Source organism: Suncus etruscus, chromosome 3, assembly GCF_024139225.1.
Source record: "Suncus etruscus isolate mSunEtr1 chromosome 3, mSunEtr1.pri.cur, whole genome shotgun sequence".
Classification (NCBI taxonomy): domain Eukaryota; kingdom Metazoa; phylum Chordata; class Mammalia; order Eulipotyphla; family Soricidae; genus Suncus; species Suncus etruscus.
The window spans coordinates 112,102,572-112,126,655 of NC_064850.1; the positions used below are offsets into that span (position 1 = coordinate 112,102,572).

Consider the following 24,084-nt stretch of genomic DNA (forward strand, 5'->3'; position numbering starts at 1 on the left):
GAAAGCCCCACACTCTAGACCCAAACTTGTGTTTGGGGGAAGAAGAGACTGAGAATATTGCTGTCCATTCACTGTTCATGCTTCTACAGCGCTCTCTCACTTCACCCAATGCCAGCCCACCAACGGCATCTGGAAAGTGCAAAGGGCACCAGCTACTGACCACACAGAGCTGCAGCCTACACAGTGCATGTGTGCAGTGACTCGTTTCCATACTGGACCCCATGGCCCTTCCGATGTATACAGGAGGCTCCTCCAGACACTCCTGGGTGGGAGCTGTCTGTGGAGAAGGACAGTTGAAATATGATGGGGAACCCTGGTTTCAATCCCCACAACATTCAGATAATTCCAGTACTCTAGTTTTCCAGGAAGCCCAAGGAGCTAGTGAGGCAGTAGTCTTGGGTTTTTATGCATGTAATTCTAAGGGGCTGGAGATACTACAGGAGTTAAGGCACTGCCTTGCCTGCAGTGACCCCCATATCAATTGCAGACATTACATGGCTCCCCAAGTACCACCAAGCATGGCCCATGATGCCTCTGAGCTGCACTGAGGGGTTGTATGGGGCCTGGTGACCCCAGCAAGCCTCAGGCTCCCATCATGAACCATTGGCCTGACCTACCAGGGTCCTAGGGGTCAATGGGCTGAGAGGAAATTCTGCATGTGCGAAACATGGGTTCGAGCTTCAGAAATGCAAGGTCTCACTAGCTCGGCCAGGAACACCCCAAGCATGGAGACCAAAGCATCTTCCTCCTAAAACACTCCCCCCCCCCACACACACACACACTCTGGACAACAGACCTACTACAAAGCCCACAAATGTGTCAGCCTCTTACTCATGAGGCCTCAGGACTAGAGCTACAGCCTGGCTGATCCTCAGAGATCAGTGGCACTCAGGACCCATGGCCCCCACATCCAGGAGAACTTCAATCCCCACCACCACAGGGTCAAGACAGAGTGCCATGAGAACAAGAGAAATCAAGGCAGTGTGTGCTCCTCTCCTGAGTACCATAGCACAGGAAGGTGGCAGACCCTCCAGCCAGAGAGGCCAGAGCAGACTGAGAATGAGCTATCTCTTTACCTTTGTCCTAGACCCATCCCCAGCTCCATCTTCATCATGGCCAGGGTTAACAAAGCAGGACAACACAACAGGAACATAAAGAAATAAAATGGAATTCTCTCAAGGCAGATGACCGGAAGAAACAAACATAAACTTTCAAAGGACAATCACATCACCAAAATGTATCACCAAAAAGAGCAAAAAGATGGTCTGAGAAGCATGTCTCCATCTTGATACATGTCCATGGAACCAGGGGCTGTGGTGCTGAGAGACACATGAGCAGGCTGGTCAGACTCGGGTTTCAACTGCTGAGTGACCGACAGTGGGTGATAATGAGCCATTTACTCCACATTTTCTGCCATCACCCAAGGCATTGAGGATATAAAAGTGACTGCCAAGACACACACCTTGCAACAACCTAGAGGAGATGGACATGAAATGAACAAGTACAGTAAATCTTTCAGGTAAAGTACAATCAGGACTCAACATCAGTGACACCAGGAAAGCCATGGCTTGGGTGGAACAGAGAGTGTCAATGGCTGGAGCACAAGGTCTACAGAAGGCTCAGCAGCACCACATGTGATCCCCAGACCAAAAGAAAATCCATCTTATGCTCAATGTCCTCTAAGAGGAATATGTCTGCGAAAGTACAGAGAGAGAGAAAATGAGAGAAATGACAATGGCCACCAGTGTGCACATTAATGACAAAGGCACTATGTACCTGCACCTTAACAAACTACTAAGGGATGTGAACTGTGTGTTTATATCAACACAAAGAATCAAATGAGCTACTTCCCTGGCAGGAAGGACAGTGATACACAATCTGGACAGGTGAAAAGAGAGAACACACCTGTCCTATGGGTATGCTTAGGGGTGAAATGAGTGCATACCAAACTCCCTGGTTTCTCTAAATCTCCTCTACCACATAGTAACAAGGAATGGTCTGAGCTTTACAGCAATCTGGTCAGCATGAAGTTGTACCAGCTCATGGGTAGGAAAGGGTTAGCCATAGGAAAGGAATTGGGAATGATAAACTAGAACCAGCCAAGCAAGGACTCGAAGTGCTGTGGTGAAATAAGGTTTTTTTTCTTATATGCAATGTGACATATAAGCAAGAAAAATGAGCACCTCTTAGTTACAATTTCCACATCTGTAAAGCTGAGATAATAGACCAGATTATTTATAAAGTTCTGTCCTGTACATCTATGAACATTCATGATCTACTTCTGTCTTATACAGCTTCTAATTCTCTTATTCTTCAGAATTTGTTTCAAAAATAACCTTGAGAAATGACCTTGTTGTTTTCACGCTCAAGAAACTAAGAATTGTGCTTCTGTATGACCCAGAAATTTCATTTGACTTCTTCCCCAAAGGCCCAGAAATTCCATTCAGAGAAGACATCTGCACTCCTATGTCCATCACAGAGCTGTTCAAAATAGCCCACATCTAACCCCCCCCAAAAAAAAAACAAAACATCCCAAGAACAGATGAATGGATAAAGAAACTTGGATATGTTTATACACAATGGAATACTAGTCATTCATAAGAAAATACAAAATCATGTACTTTGTTCTATGGTTGGGTCTGGAGAGTATTGTGCTGAGGGAAGTCAGTGAGGCAATGAGGCAGATACAGAATGACCTGCTGTAGGTGGGACATAAAGAAACATAATGAAGGAGTAATAAATGGCCAAAGACAATAGAACCTAAAAAATGATCTCCAGAACTGAGCTAACGAAAGCAGGGGTCCAAATTGGGGTAGGACTAAGGAAGGGAAACTCTGAAGGTGTCAAAACACTGCATGCATATAACATTATTATTAATAGTATCACAAATCACAATGCCTATCAGGATCCCCCACTTCATCCTTCCAAAAATATCAGCAAGCCTGGCCAAGTTCCCAAAGGCCCTGAGTAGGCCCTTGTAGGCCCCATTCTGGGTCCTGAGAACTCTAAGGAAGCTGCACTCAGAACTGCGCTATTTCAATCCCAGATGACCATCTCACCCATATCGCCTATCCACACACCAATACACAAAAAATACCTCCTAGGACCAAAAGTCAATGGGAAAGTACTGGTAATATTAGATGGTAGCCATGAAGACTCAACCAGTTAAAAGATCTACTTGATAAGGGTTTTCAAGAGGAAAACCCTTGAGAGTGTTTAAGGAGCTCAAAGAAATAATGAGACAGGCAGTCAAAAAAAAACAAGAGGATATGAGAGCAAAATTGAGAAAACTACAAACAGAGATAACAGAATTAAATGTTTCAGGTGGTGAAATGAAAAATTTACTGAAAGGCCTCAGAAGCAAAGTAACAGTGGCTGAGGACAAAATCAGTGAACCACAGGACGAGACAACATCAGAAGATGGAAAAAAGACTCAAAATAAATCAACAGCAGACAAGAGAATGCTGTCTGGAATGAATTAAGAGTAACAACATAAGAAACATTGGGGTCCCAGAGGGACAGAAAGGCAACTCCGATGAAGAAGCAACAGTTAAAGACATCATTTTGGAGAATTTCCCAGAACTTGAGAATATGTGCACCCAGATAAGAGACCTAAAAGGTAGCAGGTAAAAGATAATCCAAATAAAACACTCAAAGACACACACTAATCAGAATGACAAAAGCCATAGACAGAAAGTACTGAAAGCAAAAGCAGGAGCAAAAAAAAAGAACTTACACACAAAGGAGCATCAATAAGATTCACAGCAGATTTATTATATGAAACCCTAAGGGCCTAGATAATGATGGGACACAGTTTTAAAAATTCAATGAAATTAACCTTTCACCAAGAACACTACCCAGTCAGACTCATTCATATTTGAAGGAAGTATACAGAACTTTATAGATAAAGAGCTCCGGAATTTCATAGACTCAAAACTATCTCTATAAGAAAAACTAAGTGATTAGATGTTTTTTTTTTTCTTGTAAAGTTCTGTCAGTGCCTTGTATATTTTGGATATTAGTCCCTTATCTGATGGCTATTGGGTGAATAGTTTCTCCCACTCATATGATTCATCAATTTCATTCCTAAGAATATCCAAGGGCCCAAAACAATGCAGAAAAGACAACTGCACTCCTATGTTCATTGCAGATCTATATACAGTAGCCAAAATATGGAAACAATGCAAACTCCCATGAACAGATGACTGTATAGAAACTATGGTACTCATCCATACACAACAGATTACTACTTAACAGTAAGAAAAGATAAAGTCATGCAATTTGCTGCAATGTGGATGGATCTGGAGACTATCAAGTTGAGTGAAGTCAGTCATAGGAAGAGGAATAGACTCAGAATGAGCTCTCTTACATGTGGGACATAAAAAAACTTCATAGGGAAATATTAAATGCCCAATAGCAATAGAAACAAAAAGCAAGATAATTGGTCCTCAGTTGGAGGCTTGGTTGGGAAGGGGTAGGGAAGGAAAAAGTTAAGGAAGGTAACAGTCGAACAATGCAGTGAGTATAAAAGTGTTATCCACAGAAGCATACAGGTGGGAAACTAGTGACATTCATAGAAGGTAGTGGACACGGTTGAAGTGACTGGTGTTGGAACAATGTATTCCAGAAATTCAATAATAAATATTCCTGTAATTCTCAGTGATTTGATAAAAAGCAAGAAAAAAAAGAATCATGGTGCCTAAAATAAAAAAGCAGGGGCTTAAGCAATTAATACAGCATATAGGGCATTTATCTTGCACAAAGTGACCTGGGTTTGAACTCCAGCATCCTAAATGATCCCCCAAGCCTGCCAAGAGTGGTCCCAGAGTTCAGAGGCAGGAGTAAGTTCTGATCAAAGCCAAGTGTGGATCCAGAACAAAAATAAATAGAATAAAATATCAAATGTAATTAATAATTTCCGGACTGGGAATATAGTCCAGTGGTAGAGCATTTGCCTTGCATGTTTTGAAGCCCTGGGTTTATTTCCTGACAACATTTAAAAATATTTTTATTCTTTGCTCTTCTTCCATCAGTCTGTACATCAAAATGTGGGTGAAGAGGGGCCGGAGAAATGACATGGAGGTAGGGCATTTGCCTTGCATGCAGAAGGACGGTGGTTCGAATCTCTCCCATATGGTCCCCCGAGCCTGCCAGGACTGATTTCTGAGTGTAGAGCCAGGAGTAGCCCCTGAGCGCTGCTGGGTGTGACCAAAAAACAAACAACAAAACAAAACAAAACAAAAAATGTAGGTGAAGGAAGCAGGGAGTCAAGGCCAGGGGCCAGAGTATCAGCATATACTCAGCATGCAGGAGGCCAGACTTCCCCCCTACTCTCACTTAGCTGGCTCCAGAGCATGCTGGGTTTTGCCCCCAAACAAACAACTGCAACAAAGTAAACTCAAATGTTTTCTAAATGCTAAAAAAAGATGCAGAGACACAATCAATAATAAATATCCACTAATGTTTTTAGGGCCATGGAGTCATGCTTTGTGTTGGTTTTGTACGTGTAAGTTCTTTTCATCATTTATAGCCAAACTGACAAGAGCCTATGTGGCTCGACCTTTTCCCAACTGTTTTATCTTCTCAGTCACTTCTGTTTTCTTCAGTTTTTACTTCCTTCATCAGAAAATCTCATGATTTTCTTTTTCTTTTCTTTGGGGGCTGGGTGGGCCACACTGGTATCACTCAGAGATTACTCCCCACTCTGTGCTCATAAATCACTCCTAGGCTTGTGGTACCATATGGGATGCTGGGGATCGAACTCGGATTGGTCCTGGGTTAGCCATTTGCAAGGCAAACATCCTACTTGCTGTGCTATTACTCCAGCCCCAATCTCATGATTTTCTTCTCTGGTCCCCTTGGAATATCTTGGGTCTCTACATAGAGACATATGGTCCCAGTTGAGGAAAACTGGTGTAGAATTATTAGCTCCCCTGCTGGAAATCTAACCCCTGTGAGCAAAGGCAAAGCAAAGCACCATTCAATTGCATCTGATCCCACATCATTCCAGGATAGTTGTGGGGCTTGGAGGATTTCATTGCCCATTCTGGTGCTGCACAGAGCTGCAGGCACTTGGACAAAGGCATTGGGTGTAGCAGAAAGAGCAGAGGCAATGTACCTACCAATAGGTTCTCAGGCTTGATGTCCCTGTGCACAATGCTGAGGCCATGGAGGTACCTGAGGGCATTGGCCAGGTTATACACCATAGCGCTGCCATCTCTCTCTGTGTACTTGGTGGAAGAGGTAATAGCATCAAAGAGGTCGCCTCCCTACAAGGACAAGAGAGAACATGTCAGAAAGCCGAGAGAGAAGGTAACAGAGAAGGTACATCTGCCTGGGACAGAACCAAGAAATGACACAAGTGACACTAAAATGGAAGCATTGCCAAGTAAGGAAAGTTTGCACACAGCCAAGCACTATTCAGATGGATCCTTCTAGAATGAGGTGAGTGCCGGAAATCTCTGCTCTTACTTTGACCAGCTCCATCACCAGGAAGAGCTCCAGGGCTGTCTCCATCTCCTCCACCAGCATGATGATATTGGGGTGCTTCACCCGGCGCAGAATTGACACTTCGTTCTCGATCAGATGCTCCTGCCAAGTGAGGGTGTAGAGAGGGGAGATCAGAAATCAGACATCTCTGTTCTTCCTGTTATCATCTGGGAACTGCTCTGGGCTGCTAAGCTGATGATAAAGGAAGCATCTCATAGGCACCCAGATAATCCCAACTGGACCAGCAAGACAAGCTATGTGACAGGTCACTGACGTAGAAGAAACAATGTCTCCAAGTCCCTGAAATAAAGTGAGCTGCCTTCCTGCCTCTTGATTACTTCCAGGGGCAGAAACACTGGAGGTGTTGGTGCTTTGTAATGCAACTGGAACCCTCACTTTTTGATGTCATCTACACTCAGAAATACGTTTTAGGCACTAAACTAAAAGTCTGCAGTGCTAACAGAAGTAGTCATTTCTAACATTAACTTTTTTTGGACCCTAACTCCTTATTCACTATGAATATGAATTTCATGTTGATATTCATAAAAAGAAATTTTCTGCTTCTGTGATTTACCAGATGGAAATTCCTCATCAGATTGTATTTTAGAAATCAGGAAATACTCTAGTCCCCACATGTACCAGTATTCTCACTTTAACTCATTGTGTAATTTTCTCCTCTGAAAACACCTTTTTATTATTATCAGTCCTGAGTATTATGTGGTACAGTAAAATATTTATCCTCCAATAAAGAAATTGCTCTCAGTGCAACAAATACAAACTCAAAACAACTATGGCTCTACTAAATAAAAACTGAATGTCACGTTTCCTGACCCTCATTAAATCTACTTAGGAAATCTACTTATTTTGAATTTAGGGAGTGCTCTGTAAAATATGTTAACTACCCTTTCATACACTCTAAGTCTGTTTTGTTTTTTTAGATTTTCTGACCACATGTGATGGTGCTCAGGGCTCACAGGTAGGGTGCTCTCTGACCCCACATTCAAGGTTTTAAACTATGGCACTATATAAACTGATCTTTTTTTTGTTTGTTTTTGGGCCACATCCAGCGTTGCTCAGGGGTTACTCCTGGCTGTCTGCTCAGAAATAGCCCCTGGCAGGTACGGGGGACCATATGGGACACCGGGATTCGAACCAACCACCTTTGGTCCTGGATCGGCTGCTCGCAAGGCAAACGCCGCTGTGCTATCTCTCCGGGCCCCTATAAACTGATCTTGTAAAAGCTACACTTTGCTCCCTACAGACCTTCCTATCTATCTCACTCTGTGTGTCTGTCTGTCTCATATTTCCACCTTGGTCTTTGCTACCATGAATCTCTGAACTAAAATTAGTGTCCACTGAAGTAATAAGATAATCTCTAGTCTAGGATACCCTTATGGGTGTTATCTTTACATCAATATATTTTTTAAAATATAAACCATCCCAAATTCATTCTAACAATAGAGGGAAATATAAATAATAGCAACTGAATAAATAACACCCAGAGAAAATCTGTTGCAAATTTCTGCCCATGGCTGGGGCTGGGGTCAATTACTAGAGTGTTGACAACAGCATGTTATCCAAGTCACCATTGGCAAGTGATAAAACAGAGGCCAATCAGAAATATGGGAAAGAACCAAAGAACAGAGGAATTCACTCTGTCTTACTCTGACCAGGTATGTAAGGTCTTAACACTTTAGAAGGAAGGAAGGAAGGCAGGGAAAGAGGAAGAGAGGGGTGTAGGAGGGAGGGGGTGACGGAGGGAGAGAGGGAGAAAGCAATGCATCAAAGTTGAATAAAGTTTTGGGACCACATCCAGTGATGCTTGGAGTCTACTCCTGGTGGTGATCAAAAAGATTAGATATGGTGTCTGCAATCAAACCATAGTATGCTGCATACAAGACAAATGCTTAACTGTTTACTATCCCTTTGGCACTAAACATTTTTAATTCCTTGAGCAGAAAATAGAGGTAGTCTCCCAAGGAAGGCAGGTGAAGAGAGAAAAACTCCACCCCTGAATAAAAGACCTGAGAGGCCTGACTGCAGAGACAAATGCTGGACCAGAGAGGTCACTTGGCATCACAAACGCTGAGCTCACAGCCCAGCACTTCTGCCACTACCACCACTGCCTTCACTGTACCAGCACTGAACACAGGCAAGTGCTTTGGACATGCAGGAACGTTCTTTGGAGTCTTAGAAACTGAGTCTCTCTGACTGACCCCTTCAAACTGTCCTGGAAGGAGCAATCTACTTTTCAACTAATCATCAGTCTAAAGCAAACACAAGTAGCATCACAGTACGGTTACTGGAGGAAATCTTCCTATTTCCTGTGTGGCCCTTTGTGATGTTTCTCATTTCTCCAGATCATGTTTTCCAGGAAAATAATTTTAAATAGAATCTGAGCACCCTTTGTGCTGTGCCTTGAACTGCACACAACTTACATTATTCAAATGTCTTTTATTATTTATGTTAAGTGATTCAAGGTCCTATCTCCAAATAATTTACATATGAATCCTTTCCTGGCAATCTTCCACAGCTCTGGTTGAGAGTTAATGACAAAGAAAGCTGTTAATTTGGCAAAAGACAGGGCTTTCCTTATCATTGGCCAGGTGGGTTTTTAAATGTATAAATAGCAATAAAATATAAATAATAAACAACTTTCCCAAAGCAAAGAACTCATCTTTCTTTCCTTTCCTCACCCCACAATCTTTCTTCTGAGTCCTCTCATCTCCTTTTGTCCAGAGAAGAGTGAATTCCTGCTGAACCCCCTTCCCTCCCTCTTTGGTAAGACCAATCCTTATCCCCACCCAGACAACCTTCAGTGTAAGAATGTACACTTCTCTCTAGCCCTACAGCCAAGCTCTCCTCTGGATCTCACATATGCACTGAGTTTGCCCTGGAAATTTTACATTATGTTTATTTGGAAATCATACCTAGCAGTGTATAGGGCCAACTTCTGGCTCTGTGGAGTCACTCCTGGCAGTGCTCAAGAAACCAGTGTTTGAATCATGATTGGCCATGTGCAAGACAAGGGCCATAACCCCCATACTCTTTCTCTGGCCTCAATTTGGCGTGATTGATGATTCCTTTTCACTCCTCAGGACCAGACTGGATCTCTCCTTACCCACAGAGCTCCCCTTGCTAACCACAGCTCTCACTGCCTCTGCCTGCTACAGTGAGGTGGTGTGGGTAATGCTTCCACCAAGTACTACAGGAAGTGTGATGTACTTGAGCGAATGAATGAACTCAGTGTTCATGGTCTGCAGTGACTTTAGCTGTTCTAAGTATAAACACTCCTACATTTGGAAAATGCAAACTGCAAATGTGACTGCTGATTCTGAAACCAGAGTCTGAAACAGCACAGTGGTTGAGAACTATGTTCTCCTTGCATGCCAACAATCCCAGCTATGATTCTCGGAAATACAAGTTTCCCCCAAGTACTGCTGGGAGCAACCCTCTGAGCACTGAGCCTGAAGTAGCTCTGAAGCATCACTGGGTATGGCCTAAAACCCAAAACATGTCCTGAAACAGGGGCCAGAGCAACAGCACAGTGGGTAGGACTTGCACGCAGCTGACTTGAGTCAATCCCCAGCATCCCACATGGTCTCCTGAGCACCACTAGGAATGACCCCTGAGTATAGCCAGGAGTAACCCCTGAGCACTACAGGGTGTGGCCCCCCAAAACAAAACAAACAAAAAAACTTGTTCTGAAACAATATCTTTCCTTGAGTTATCTGACGCTAGGGCATCATAGTTCCTGAGAGGCAGGGTAAGGTTTACTTCTGAGAAGCAATAAGCACAGGGATGGAGATGGGAAGATGAAGATAGATGTTACCATCAAATACAGTGGGTAGGGAGCTTGCTTTGCAATCGATTGACCCAGGTTTTATCCTAAGCATCCCAAATGGTCCCTCAAGTACCTCCAAGAGTAATTCCTGAGTTCAGAGCATTGCCAGTTGTGGCCCAACAACAAAAACAACAACAAAATACCATGGAATACCATCAAGTCTCCAGATGTTCTGAAAGTCAAAGAGCAGACTTTCGTCTTGAGCCTCTGGAGGGAACATGGATTTTGAACTTGTAAACAGAGCCAGAGACCTGGCTACAATGAGTGAGGAAGACACTTGCCTTACATTCAGCTGACTTGGGTTTAAATGCCTAGCACATGGTGCTCCAAGCACCACCAAAAACAGCCCCAAGCACAGAGCTAGTAGTTAGCTGTGAGCATAGCCACTGTGACTCTAAAAAAAAAAATTAATAAAAACAAGAAAACTTAGAAAATATTTGACAAAGGAGAAAGAAATCCTAAGTGGAGCAGAGAAAACCTCTTCAACAAGTGGTGCTAGCAGAACTGGTTAGCCACTTGCAAAAAAGCAAACATAGACCCCCAGTTAACAACATTTTCAAAGGTAAAATCCAAATGGATTAAAGACCTAGATATCAGACCTGATACCATAAGGTATATAGAACAACACGTAGGTAAAACACTCCATGACATTGAGACTAAAGGCATCTTCAAGGAGGAAACGGCACTTTCCAAACAAGTGAAAGCAGAGATCAACAGATGGGAATACATTAAGCTGAGAAGCTTCTGCACCTCAAAAGAAATAGTGCCCAGGATACAAGAGCCACCCACTGAGTGGGAGAAACTATTCACCCAATACCCATCAAATAAGGGGCTAATCTCCAAAATATACAGGGCACTGACAGAACTTTACAAGAAAAAACATCTAATCCTATCAAAAAATGGGGAGATGAAATGAACAGACACTTTGATAAAAAAGAAATACAAATGGCCAAAAGGCACATGAAAAAATGCTCCACATCACTAATCATCAGGGAGATCAAATCAAAACAATAATGAGATACCATCTTACACCACAGAGATTGTCACACATCACAAAGAACAAGAACAATCCGTGCTGGCGGGGATGTGGAGAGAAAGGAACTCTTATCCACTGCTAATGGGAATGCCTTCTAGTCCAATCTCTATGAAAAAAGATATGAAGATTCCTCCAAAAACTGGAAATTGAGCTCCCATTCGACCCAGCTATTCCACTCCTAGGGACATACCCTAAGAACACAAGAATACAATACAAAAACTCCTTCCTCACACCTATATTTATTGGAGCACTATTCATAATAGCCAGGCTCTGGAAACAACCAAGATGCCCTTACACAGATGAATGGCTAAAGAAACTGTGGTAATATACCCAATGGAATATTATGCAGCCGTCAGGAGAGATGAAGTCATAAAATTTTCCTATACATGGATGTAATGGAATCTATCATGCTAAGTGAAATAAGTCACAGGGAGAGAGAGACACACACACAGAATAGTCTCACTCATCTATGGGTTTTAAGAAAAATAAAAGTCATGTTTGCAACAATCCTGAGACAATGAGAGGAGGGCTGGAGCTTCCAGCTCACTTCATGAAGCTCACTACAAAGAGTGGTGAGTGCAGTTATAGAAATAACTACACTGAGAACTACCATAACCATGTGAATGAATGAGGGAACTGGAAAGTCTGTCTAGAGTGCAGGTGGGGGTAGGGTGGGATGGAGGGAGATTTGGGACATTGGTGGTGGGAATGTTGCACTGGTGAAGGGGGGTGTTCTTTACATGACTGAAACCTAATCACAATCATATTTGTAATCAAGATGCTTAAATATATTATAAATAAAAAATAATAAAAAAAGAAAATATATTGCCGTTGTTAGAAGGCACCAGATTGAGGTCCTGTATTCTAAGAGCCTTAGAAAGAAACAATAGGTTTCTGTCCTGTGTGGGCCCATTACCTGTAGAGTGAAAGCAGATCTGGAGAAAGGAAATGAAAGACCATTTTTAAGCACCAGACAGAAAGCCTTGGGTTTCCAATCTGGTGAAAATTCAATACATATATCCCATGGAACAGAAGAAAACATCAGACACAGAAGAATGACTAAATGCACAAGAAATACAGACTTTTCTACAGTCTCCATAAGCATATCTCACAATCTCCTGCTCCGAAGAAGAGGTATAATCATACCTCTGTACTCAGTGAGGCAAGGCAGGCCAACAGGAAGGACTTTTATCTACTACATGATGCATGGACTGAGCACTGCTGGTGGAACCAAGGAGTCTCAAATTCCCAACAATGATGTCCTCTAAGTGAGGACACTCTTGATCCAATTCCTGTTTAATTATCTTTTTTAAAATATAATTTCTTGGGCCGGAGAGATAGCACAGTGATAGGGCATTTGCCTTGCATGCAGCAGATCTGGGAGGGACCCTGTTAGATTCTGGGCACTCATATGGTCCTCCAGCCTGCCAGGGGCAATTTCTGAGTGCAGAGCCAGGAGTAACCCCTGAGCACCATTGGCTGTGGCTCAACAACCAATTAATCAATCAATATATAAAGTTTTAGAAAATAATAATTTATTTAAGCACCATGGTTACAAATATGTTAGTAATTGGGTTTCAGCAGTCATTAAAAGTCAAAATTCTGATATAACCATGTCTGAATGAATAATACACTTTAATAATACACTGATATTTTCAAGATTAATTTCTTTCATTGTTGGGGGAGTCACACCTGGAGGATCATACTCAGGGCATATGACTGGCTCTGTACTCTTGAATTACTCCTGGTGATGACAGTCAGCTGGCCATATGGGATGCAGGTGATGGAGCCTGGGTTGGCCACATCTAAGGTAAATATTCTACTCACTGCACTTTGTCCCAAGGATTAATTTTCTACATAAAACCCATAGATCATAACCAACCAATAACATCCTAAAATAACAATTCTACTGACTTTTGTAAATTGTAGTTTAAGTAACATGATTACTTAAATCATGGGGCTGGGGAGATAGAGTCACTGGAAGAGGCAATTGTCTTGCTTCAGCTGACCCTGAATTGATCTCTGGCATCCCGTATAGTCCCTCTATGCCCCACCAAGAGTAATTCCTGAGTGCAAAGCCAGGAGTGACTCTTGAGCATCTCCAGGTGGGTAACCCCAAAACTAAAAGAAAAACAGAGCTGACTTCCCCGTTTTTGTTTACATTTGGGGTCACATGGCAGTGCTCGGACATTCTTTCCTGCTTGGTGTTCAGGTATTCAATTGGGCGAATGGAATATATGAGCCTCAATTCCAGTATTAGTCCTTCAGGCCCATTTCTCTGGTTTTGTAGAACAAGATTACTCCTTCAGTAAACTGAAGTGCCTACACCCTTCTCTGTTATCTTTGTCGTCTCTAGTCACTTCTTCCTCTCCCTAAACATTGTTGTTGGTTTGTAATTTTGCTTTTGTGTTAATTTTGTTTTGTTGGGGGAGGGACACACCTGGTGATGGTCATGGGTAACTTCTGGCTCTATGCTCAAGAATTAACTCTTGGCAGGGCTCAGGGGACTTTATGGGATGCCGGAGACAACCCAGGTTGGCTGTGTGCAAGGCAAACACCCTTTCTACTGTCCTTCCTATAGTTCTGTCCCCTTCCTTCGAAAACTTTTAGGAGAATTTTCTACTCTATATTTTCCTAAAAATAAAATCTAATGGTGAGGCTTGAACAATAGTACAGCAGGTAGGGAGGGCATTTGCCACTGGTGTGCACCACCATATCACACCCCAAAATCTAATAGGAAAATCAACTTACTTAAAACAAATCAAGTTTTGGAAGTTTAAATTTAGAGGCCTTTTTTTCATTATTATTTTGGGCTATGCTCAGGATTTATTCCTAGTTCTGCACTCAGGAATTGATCCTGGCAGGCTTGGAGGTTCACATATGATGCTGGGGATCAAGTCTGGATTTGCTAGACAAGTGCCCTCCCTGCTGTATATCATTCTGGCCCTTTTATGGAGTTATAGGGAACTAGTCATTTAAATACAAAATATAAGGGTAGAAATAAATATATAATCATAAATTATGAAAATAGAATGTTCAGGAACCGGAGAGATAGCATGGAGGTAAGGCATTTGCCTTTCATGCAGGAGGTCATCGGTTTGAATCCCGGCATCCCATATGGTTCCCCGTACCTGCCAGGAGCAATTTCTGAGCCTGGAGCCAGGAATAACCCCTGAGCACTGCCGGGTGTGACCCAAAAACCACAAAAAAAAAAAAAGAAAGAAAGAAGGAAGGAAGGAAGGAAGGAAGGAAGGAAGGAAGGAAGGAAGGAAGGAAGGAAGGAAGGAAGGAAGGAAGGAAGGAAGGAAGGAAGGAAGGAAGGAAGGAAGGAAGGAAGGAAGGAAGGAAGGAAGGAAGGAAGGAAGGAAGGAAGGAAGGAAGGAAGAAAGAAAGAAAGAAAGAAAGAAAGAAAGAAAGAAAGAAAGAAAGAAAGAAAGAAAGAAAGAAAGAAAGAAAGAAAGAAAGAAAGAAAGAAAGAAAGAAAGAAAGAAAGAAAGAAAGAAAGAAAGAAAGAAAGAAAAGAGAATGTTTAATAACAATTAGAAAAAAACCAACATCCAAGTGATTCAAGTGACCATTTCCATCAGCACTTACAGGACCAAACTGTTCTGCACATAAAGACTGTTTTTCAATTATTGACAAAAATCCTCCTAAAAGTCTTAAAAGTAAGTTACTTCTTAAAAGTAAGAGGGGGGTGGATCACTCGTCCCTGAAGCTGGAATAAGTTTCAGCATACCGTATACCGGCATATAAAATGACTCCCAACTTTTAGGAAGTTTTACATGGGTTGAAGGGTTGTCTTATACACTGGAAAATACAGTATCTGTTTATATCTTAATCAGATACACAGTATCCTTCCCATAGCAATTTTTCCGATTGCTTTTAAAAAAGTTCTTTAATGCGGTTTGTTTAGAACTTGACTCTTAAAATTATGGTATGTTCTACTTAAATTGCCAGATAAAAAGAGAAACATTTTACTGGTTGGAGAGATAGTAGAGTGGGCAGGCGCTTGCCCTGCACATAGCTGACCCGGGTTTGAGCCCCTTCCCCATCTCATCTGGTCCCTTGAACCCACCAGGAGTGATCCAGGAGTGCAGGATGAGTGTAATCCCGGAGACCACTGGGAGTGGCTTAAACACTCACACACACACACACACACACACACACACACACACACACACACACACACACACGCGCGCGCGCTTCCAGAGCAATTAGTTAAGATCTTGTCACAGCAAAGCCCGTGCAATAGACCTAGCCGAAATTCAGGACTGCACAGAATGTAAGATAACACCTGTGCCAACATCCACGGATACTGTACCTTGCCACAGCACTTGGCCTTGTCTATTATCTTTAGGGCAAACTCCTTTCCCGTGGATCTAGAAAACAACCAGAGGAAGGTAGTGAATGAAAGACAAGAGAGAAAGATGCCAACACTCCTGAATCTTGACAGACTCAGGGCCCTGCATAGTGGTGGCATCAGCCAATGCTGGTACGTCAGGGGCCAGTGCCTCAGAGAACATTACCCACCACCACGGTCTCCTCTTGTGAATATATCAGTGATCACATATCAGTATTCTAAAGCACCTTTTTATGTTTTATTGTGGAGGCTCAGATGTGCTCACGTCTTACTCCTGGTTCTGTGTTCAGGAACCACTCTTGCTCAGGGAGCAATAAATTGGGATGCTGAGGATAGAACTTGGGTCAGCCGTGTTCAAGGCAAATGCTCTACTCACTGTACTATTACATTGACCCCATCACTAACACACCTTTAAAGTGCTTGATTTTGTTGTACCAGAATTGGACAGGAAATGGTTTTGTGAACTGGAGATATAGTAGAGGGACAATTGTGCTTGCTTTGTACCTCTAGTTTGGTTCATGGCAGAGGATTGATCCCTGAGCACAGAGACAGGCATAAGTTATGAGAACCACCAGAAGTGGTTCAAACACACTTCTTCCCCACATAAAGAAATAATCTTTTCCATGCATAATTCTTAAAATGGTTCTCTTTGAAAATCAGAATAAAATGAAGAAAAATGAATTAAAGTAGGGGCCGGAGAGATAGCATGGAGGTAGGGCATTTGCCTTGCATGCAGAAGGACGGTGGTTTGAATTCTGGCATCTGATATGGTCCCCCAGGCCTGCCAGGAGCATTTTCTGAGTGTAAGGCCAGGAGTAACCCCTGAATGCAGCTAGGTGTGACCCCCCCCAAATGAACTAAAGTAACTATAAACTATTAGCATTTGGTGATATCTTTACATTCATATCATATCTTAGTCACTAATTAAAACACAATTGAAAACTGAAAGGATCTAAGAATTTCAATAGTCATATCTCAATCTAAGTTCCAATTAGAATTGGTGCTGTATTATGAACCAACCTCACCTGGTACTAGTCCATATCTGATACTAGAAAGATAATCTACTCTTATACAATAACCTAGTTGGTGTTATTTAAGATTTGATCACCTGGGGCCGGGCGGTGGCGCTCGAGGTAAGGTGCCTGCCTTATCTGCGCTAGCCTAGGAGACGGACCGCGGTTCGATCCCCCGGCGTCCCATATGGTCCCCCAAGCCAGGAGCGACTTCTGAGCGCATAGCCAGGAGTAACCCCTGAGCGTCACCGGGTGTGGCCCAAAAAAAACCAAAAAAAAAAAAAAAAAAAAAAAGATTTGATCACCTACATCATTTAATCTGAGCATGCCCCAAAATATCTTTTGCTGCAGAAAAAATGTTCAATAAGGAACACCACAGCCCTGCTGGGACATATTTCCCTAAATGTAGCTGCTTTGCGTGTGGTCACAGGACACACGGAGGAGCATTTGCACAAGAATAGCTTCCTTGGATTGTTTTTGAGCCACACCTGGCAGTGCTCAGGGCTTACTCCTTGCTCTGCACTCAGGAAGCACTCATGGCAGAGCTTAAGGGACCACAAGGGACACCAGGGACTGAACCCAGGTCAGACACATGCTAGGCAAGCACCTGCCTGTTGTACTATAGTTCTGGCTTCATGTTTTGTTTTGTTTTTATCTACTCACAGTATAGATCAAAACATGGTCGAGGGCAACAGAACTGGAGAATTGGTCTACAGAACTGAGCCAGCAAAGGAGCTGTCTCAGGAAGGGCCTCGCAGACAGAAGTGGAGGGGAGCCGATACTCTGGGGCAGTTGGGGTGCATGAAATCCTAATCTTAATAATATTGTGAAGCACAATGCTCCAAGTGAAGAACAGCACTTTTTTTAACTATCCAAAAAATATAAGATGGGGGCTCTTTAAAAGGTTGGTATTCTGATGCCAGTATGATAGTAAGTGGGTAGGGTACTTGCCTTACATGCTGCCAACCCAAGTCAACTCCCGGCACCAACCAGGAATGATCCCTGAGTGCAAAGCTGAGAGTAACCCCAGGAGTTCCACAGGTATGACTCAACATTAAAAACAAAAGTCAAAGATGGTGTCTTTTGTACACTGATATAGAACCTACCTGGAGAATTGGGGGGAAATTGCAGTTCTCACAAGTTTCTGGAAAAGTCCTCACAGTCATTAAGAATTGTCCCTACAGACTTAGAATAAATACGGTAATGACTTCACATTAACTGGAGTCCTTCCAGTTCTGGGATTGTTTATAAAAAACCCAAATCTCAAAAGAACACTCTTCTTGCCACAGGAGAATCCAGCATCTTAGACAAAATTCAGCCAGCTTAGCTACAGCACAACTCTAATATACAAGCAGGAAGTTGGCTGGTTCTGATTTTTTTTTCTTTTTCAGTGCCAGGAATAGAATGCAGGGCTTCACAGCTATGAATCTGGTGCCCAATTTCTGGATCACATCTTCACACCCCACCCCTGCCCCATTCTGACCTTCAGTAGAGATAGGGCTCATGGGTCTTGGACAATTTCAATGGAAGAGTTTACTTAGAACACTGTGGGCTTCGAATGAATTGGGACAATTCTAACATTAGTGTTAGAATAAATCTTTCTCTTATTCCTCAGTGAATTTTACTCTTTCCTCTCTAGCTCATGGTTAAGCCCAATCAAGTGAGGCAGGGTTGCACCCCAGGGAATGCTCCATATCAACTTTACAAACTAACTGCTTGTGGGAATGGGAACCAGCTGATTCCAGGGGTAGAAACTCTTAGGCAAGGAAGAGAGACAAATTGCATGCGTTCTGTTCATCTGGGTAAGAATAAAGCCAAGGGGCTGGAGAGGTAGCATGGAGGAAGGCATTTGCCCTTCATGCAGAAGGAACGTGGTTCGAATCCCAGCATCCCATATGGTCCCCTGTGCCTGCCAGGGGTGATTTCTGAGCATAGAGCCAGGAGTAACCCCTGAGCGCTGCCTGGTGTGACCCAAAAACAAACAAACAAACAAACAAACAAAAAGAATAAAACCAAGGGAAAATTGCCTGTGCAGGCAGTAAATGACTGTCTCCCTGGTCCACTCACCGGTCTGTGCACTCCTTGACTACAGCAAAGTTGCCATCGCCGATGACTTTCCCAATCTTATATTTCCCAAGAAGAGTTGATGAGTCTGAGCATCTATTTCCATTCACACCTGCAAACATGGATAACAGCAGAGTCTAATGAATACAGGGGCATCTCACCTGGATCCCCCATATCTGATAAATCAATTATGATGCATTGTGTCAAAGTATAACGAAGAGGCGGAGAGATGGCATGGAGGTAGGGCGTTTGCCTTGCATGCAGAAGGACAGTGGTTTGAATCCCAGCATCCCATTGGTCCCCTGAGCCTGCCAGGAGCAAATTCTGAGCATAGAGCCAGGAGTAACCCCTGAGTGCTACCAAGTGTGACCCCCTCCAAAAAAAGTATAATGAAACTAAAGAATCAAGCCTATTTTCTAAATAGAACCCCCGAATCACCAATTTCCTTTTGAGATTGTTCACTAGAGTCAGAAACCAACATTCATAAATCTAGCAAATTCCTGAGATGTCAGATAACATAAATAGTAGTATTGGGGGGAAAATATAACAAAAACTCTATAAATTTGTTTTGTTGACTCTTGAGAAATATTAAGGGGACAACTGTGAGGAATTTGTTTCGGGGCCATACCCAGCAATGCTCAGGGATTACTCCTGGTAAAGGGCTTGGGAAACATATGGGATGCCAGGAATTGATTCCAGGGCAGCTGTATGCAAGGCAATTACCTTACCCAATGTACTATCTTTCTAGTCCCACTAGTGGGAATTTAATTCAAGACAAAAATTTTCAAGATTTTCCAGAAAACAAAATTTTATTCAGAGATGATACAATGTGAAGGCTAATTTTTAGCTCAGTCTCCATACCCCCCCCCAAAAAAAAAGACAGGGCAGAAGGAAGAAATAGCTAAAGATAGAAAATGTTTCATAGGGGCTGGAAAGATAGCACAGCGGTGTTTGCCTTGCAGCAGCCGATTCAGGACCTAAGGTGGTTGGTTCAAATCCCGGCGTCCCACATGGTCCCCCATGCCTGCCAGGAGCTATTTCTGAGCAAAAAAGCCAGGAGTGACCCCTGAGCATAGCTGGGTGTGGCCCAAAAACAAAAAAAAATGTTTCATAGGTAACTCTGGTGCACAACACATATGGGATATATAACAAGACATGTTCTTGTCTTTCAGAGAGATAGGACAGGGGTCAGGTACTGATTTTGCATTGTATCACCAACCTTATTCAAATAACCAGCACCACATATGGCCCTCTATGCAATGCTACGGGTCACTCCTACTTCAACTGGGATAGACTCATGAACAAGGAGATTGCACAGACCTTGTCCTCTAGAGCTAAATGGTCTAATTGGGGATATGCCCAGGTCCTGTGTGGGAAAATGGTAACTTAGCAGTTTGGGGTTGGCCACCAAGTCTGCATAAACAGACTATATAACAGTCAGTTATTAGAGTTACCTTCAGGGCTCAGGCAACGATCCAGCTCAGGTACCCCATTCACAGTGGAAGATGACCTGCCATGTGTGGGAATCTGCTGGAAGGGGAAAGTGGTGGTCACTGATGAGAACAAACATAATTTTGTCTCTGGCCAGCCTCAGGTCACAGAAAACTTATCTCACATAAGTGTAGGACTCTACAGAGGAAGCTTTTCTTCTTATAGCACATTTCTTCCGACATCTATCACACTGAAAGCTAAACTTGTTTAGCTCTGTTGATATAAGGCTACATTTGAGCTCAATATAAGGCAGGTTAGACTAGAAGGTGTCACAGCTGAACAGGATACATATTGGCAGCAAAATAAAGCTTAGAACCACTGGTGACCCTAAGATGATTCTTACAGATCCCAGTCCCCAAGCCCTATTGCTGTATTCTGCCAAAGGTGAGTGTCTCAGAGTGCCAGCCCAACCCATAGGACTCTGAATCATTCCACACCCTCTGGAGTCTCAGAGCCTAGATAGAGTACAGCCCTCACTAACCTTCTTCACCAAAAATTCCTCTTGAGCATTATAAGGAAAATTACTACTAGGAACCCAAGGAAAACAAAACCTCAAACTGGTTGGGAAGACAGCTCAAGGCTTTGCATTCTATCCCCAACACCACATGGTCCCCAAGCACTGACAGGTGTGACACCCAAGTAGTAACCTGGAAATAGTTTGAGCACCTCCAGGTGTGGCCCAAAAGTCAATGCCAAAAACCAAACACAAGTGTTTTCCCTATTGGCCCCCCCCCCCCAACCAACCATATCACCACCCTGGTAATCTCTGTCCTACAATGTCTGTTCTATTCAACACTAAACCCCAACAAACCATACAGCACCTATGGACACAGACTTCAGTCATGCTGGATGAAAGCATCAGTGATAATACAGAAGCTCAGAGAAAGGGACCAGAGCAATAGCACAGCAGTAAGGCATTTGCCTTGCACACAGCCAACACCAAACAGATGGCTGTTTAAATCCTGGCATCCCATATGGTCCCCTGAGCCTGCCAGGGGTGTTTTTTGAGCACAGAGCTAGGCGGAACCCCTGAGTGCTGCTGGGTGTGACCCAATCCCCTTTCCAAAAAATAAGAAGCTCAGAGAAAGAGTCTACAAGGGGCATGCTAACCAGTTTCTCCTCCAAATGGTATAAAAGATGGCAGATAGCATGTAGGTAGGGCATTTGCCTTGCATGCAGAAGAATGGTGGCTTGAATCCCGGCATCCCATATGGTCCCCCGAGCATGCCTGGAGCAATTTCTGAGCATAGAGCCAGGAGTAACCCCTGAGTGCAGCCAGGTGTAACCCAAAAACCAAAAACCAAAAATAAATAAATAAATACATACATAAATACATAAATAAATAAAAGAGTGTACTTCCAAAGGGGTTTCTGTTTGGTCAGGAGAAAAAGTGAAGGAGACAGAGGCACTGCAGCATAGTTGCATGGCTGGTGACACACCCACTTACCACCTCAACACTGACTTTTTACAAAAGCCTTGAAACAAAGCTGAAAAGGTTACAAAGGGTTCCTACCTGCTAGCATCATATAAAAAGGCATTCATGGGGGCCTGAATTACAGTACAATTGGTAGGGCATTTTCTTTGCCTGCAGTCAACTCAGGTTTGATCCCAGCATCCCATATGGTCCCCTGAGTCTGCCAGGAGTGATCCTTCGACATAGAACCGGGAGTAAACCCTAAACACCATGATTGTGGCTCAAAAACAAAAACAGAACAAAAACAGAGTAAAAAAGACATTCCTGGGTGACTGAGGACATTTTATCATTAGTAGCACTCATTCATATCTTTTCAGCAGAAATTAAGTCAGGTCTCCACACTAAATTTCTTTGATAAGTGCAGGTTTCTCCACTGGTATGGGGCACATAGCCCCTAATGGGCCTTGAGCTATTCCAAGAAGACCACAGGTGAAAGTCTAGTAAGTATAAGTCTACCTATAAGTCTTACAGTATAAGTCTAGAGGTCAATTAGAAGGGCACAAGAGTCCAACGAACAAGGAAACAATGGGAGGGGATCATGGTTGGAACATGTTTTAGAAACACTGGTTGAGAGGATGATTTCTATAAAGCTTAATCTTTGAGAAAAAAAGTTAAGTACTATGCTAAAATTGTCACGTTTTGCTCAAAACTAGACACTTTAAAAAAATTAGCAAAACTGGCTCTATCAACAATGCATCCTAGACTCTTACTCTTGACCACGGAGTCTAGTAGGCACTGCTTCATTGTGACTTTTCATTAAATAAAGTACTTAAACAAGATTTAGGAAATATTCATGTGCAATAAGTTGTCTTCCTTAAGGGCACCATAAAAATGGATTCATGCCATTTTCTACGTTGGCTGCTGTGGAAAAAATAAGAGTATGCACTGTGGGGTCAAATGGTCAGAACCACTCAACCTCTGGCATTGTAGGATAAAGAGTTCAAAGACTAGAGGCAAACAAAAGAACATGGACATGTCCCAATAAAACTTTATTTAGAAAAACATAGAGTGGGTTAGTTTTGGCCATGAAATTCCCTGTTCCCCAAGAACTTCCTTAAGAAAACTATTCCTACAACATAATTTTACACTTCAGAGTAGGGGGGTTGAAACATATTCAACAATGCTCAGGCCTTACTCCTGACTCGGCTCAGAAATTACTCCTGGAAGTGCTCAGGGGACAATATATGATGACAAGAATTGAATCTGGATCAGCTGCATACAAGGCAAGTATCCTATCTGCTATACTATCACTCCTGCCTTAATTTATATATATATTTGGTTTTTGGGTCACACCCAGCAGCGCTGAGGGGTTACTCCTTGCTCTACATCAGAAATCACTCCTGGCAGGTATGGGGGACCATATGGGATGCCGAGATTCGAACCAATGACCTTCTGCATGAAAGGCAAACGTCTTACCTCCATGCTATCTCACCGGCAATTTTTATATTTTAAAGTCAACAATAGACTCCTTTGCATCTGGTAGTTGCTAGAAAGTAGTGCTTCTCATTGTTTGGCTGGGATGGTTTGAAGAATTGTACTGCCCGGCTACAACCCAGATTCAAGAATCCCAGGGGGTGCATACCAGACACGAGTGTTTCCAGAGCTCCACAAATGATTCAAAGTATAGATAGTGCTGATAACCTCTACAGAACAGTTTCTGATTATAACTATAATGGCATTTTGGTTTGACCACACCTGGTGACACTCAGGGGTTACTCCTAGCTCTACACTCAGAAATCACTCCTGGCAGCTCAGGGGACAAGATGAAATATGCTGGAGATTAAACCAGTGTGAGTCCCTTAGAGTTACCTTATGTGGCCCCACAACATAAGAACAGGAAACTCCTACACTCTGGGGAGGGGGCTCCCAGTAAGTGCTGGGGAGATCCCTGAACCACTTCTGGCAACAAAATGCCCAGCTCTGTGGTCAGAGCATTCAATACTCAGGCTCAGAGATGCTGAGGCATGCCAGGGCTATCCCCAGCAGTACTTGGGATTAGGGGGTTCTGAGGTGCCAGGAATTAAACCCTGGGCATCTGAATGCCAAGCTTCTGCTGCAACCCTTGGAGCCATCTCCTTGGCTCAGGTTTATCTTCTCTTGGATCTGTGATCATTGGGATCCTTATTACCAATGTTAGGAATGAAACAAGAGACTGAGTCACAGGACTATCTCTGAGGGCTAGTACCATTTCAAGGAGCCTCTTGGCAGCAAGACCCCAGACTCAGCTTCATTTATCAAGATGAGAGGCACTAGGGCTGCTGACCGGGTGATACAGTAAACAAAATTGGTGTGTGTACATTCAGAATGGAACAG

General features: G+C 43.0%; 1 protein-coding gene across 4 annotated transcripts in view; it reads right to left on the minus strand.

The window, feature by feature from the left end:
* Positions 1-24,084, minus strand: part of DCLK2 (doublecortin like kinase 2) — a 151,282-nt gene that overhangs the window by 14,793 nt on the left and 112,405 nt on the right. For 2 of the 4 annotated variants that reach the window (XM_049770038.1, XM_049770035.1), the window contains 5 exons: positions 20,261-20,333; positions 18,810-18,918; positions 15,691-15,748; positions 6,472-6,591; positions 6,123-6,269 (listed from right to left, as the gene is read on the minus strand). In XM_049770038.1, the coding sequence (XP_049625995.1) occupies positions 6,123-6,269; positions 6,472-6,591; positions 15,691-15,748; positions 18,810-18,918; positions 20,261-20,333 (507 nt within the window). Of the gene's footprint in view, positions 1-6,122; positions 6,270-6,471; positions 6,592-15,690; positions 15,749-18,809; positions 18,919-20,260; positions 20,337-24,084 lie in introns of all 4 variants that reach the window. The other 2 variants (XM_049770037.1, XM_049770034.1) reach the window with 1 other exon arrangement.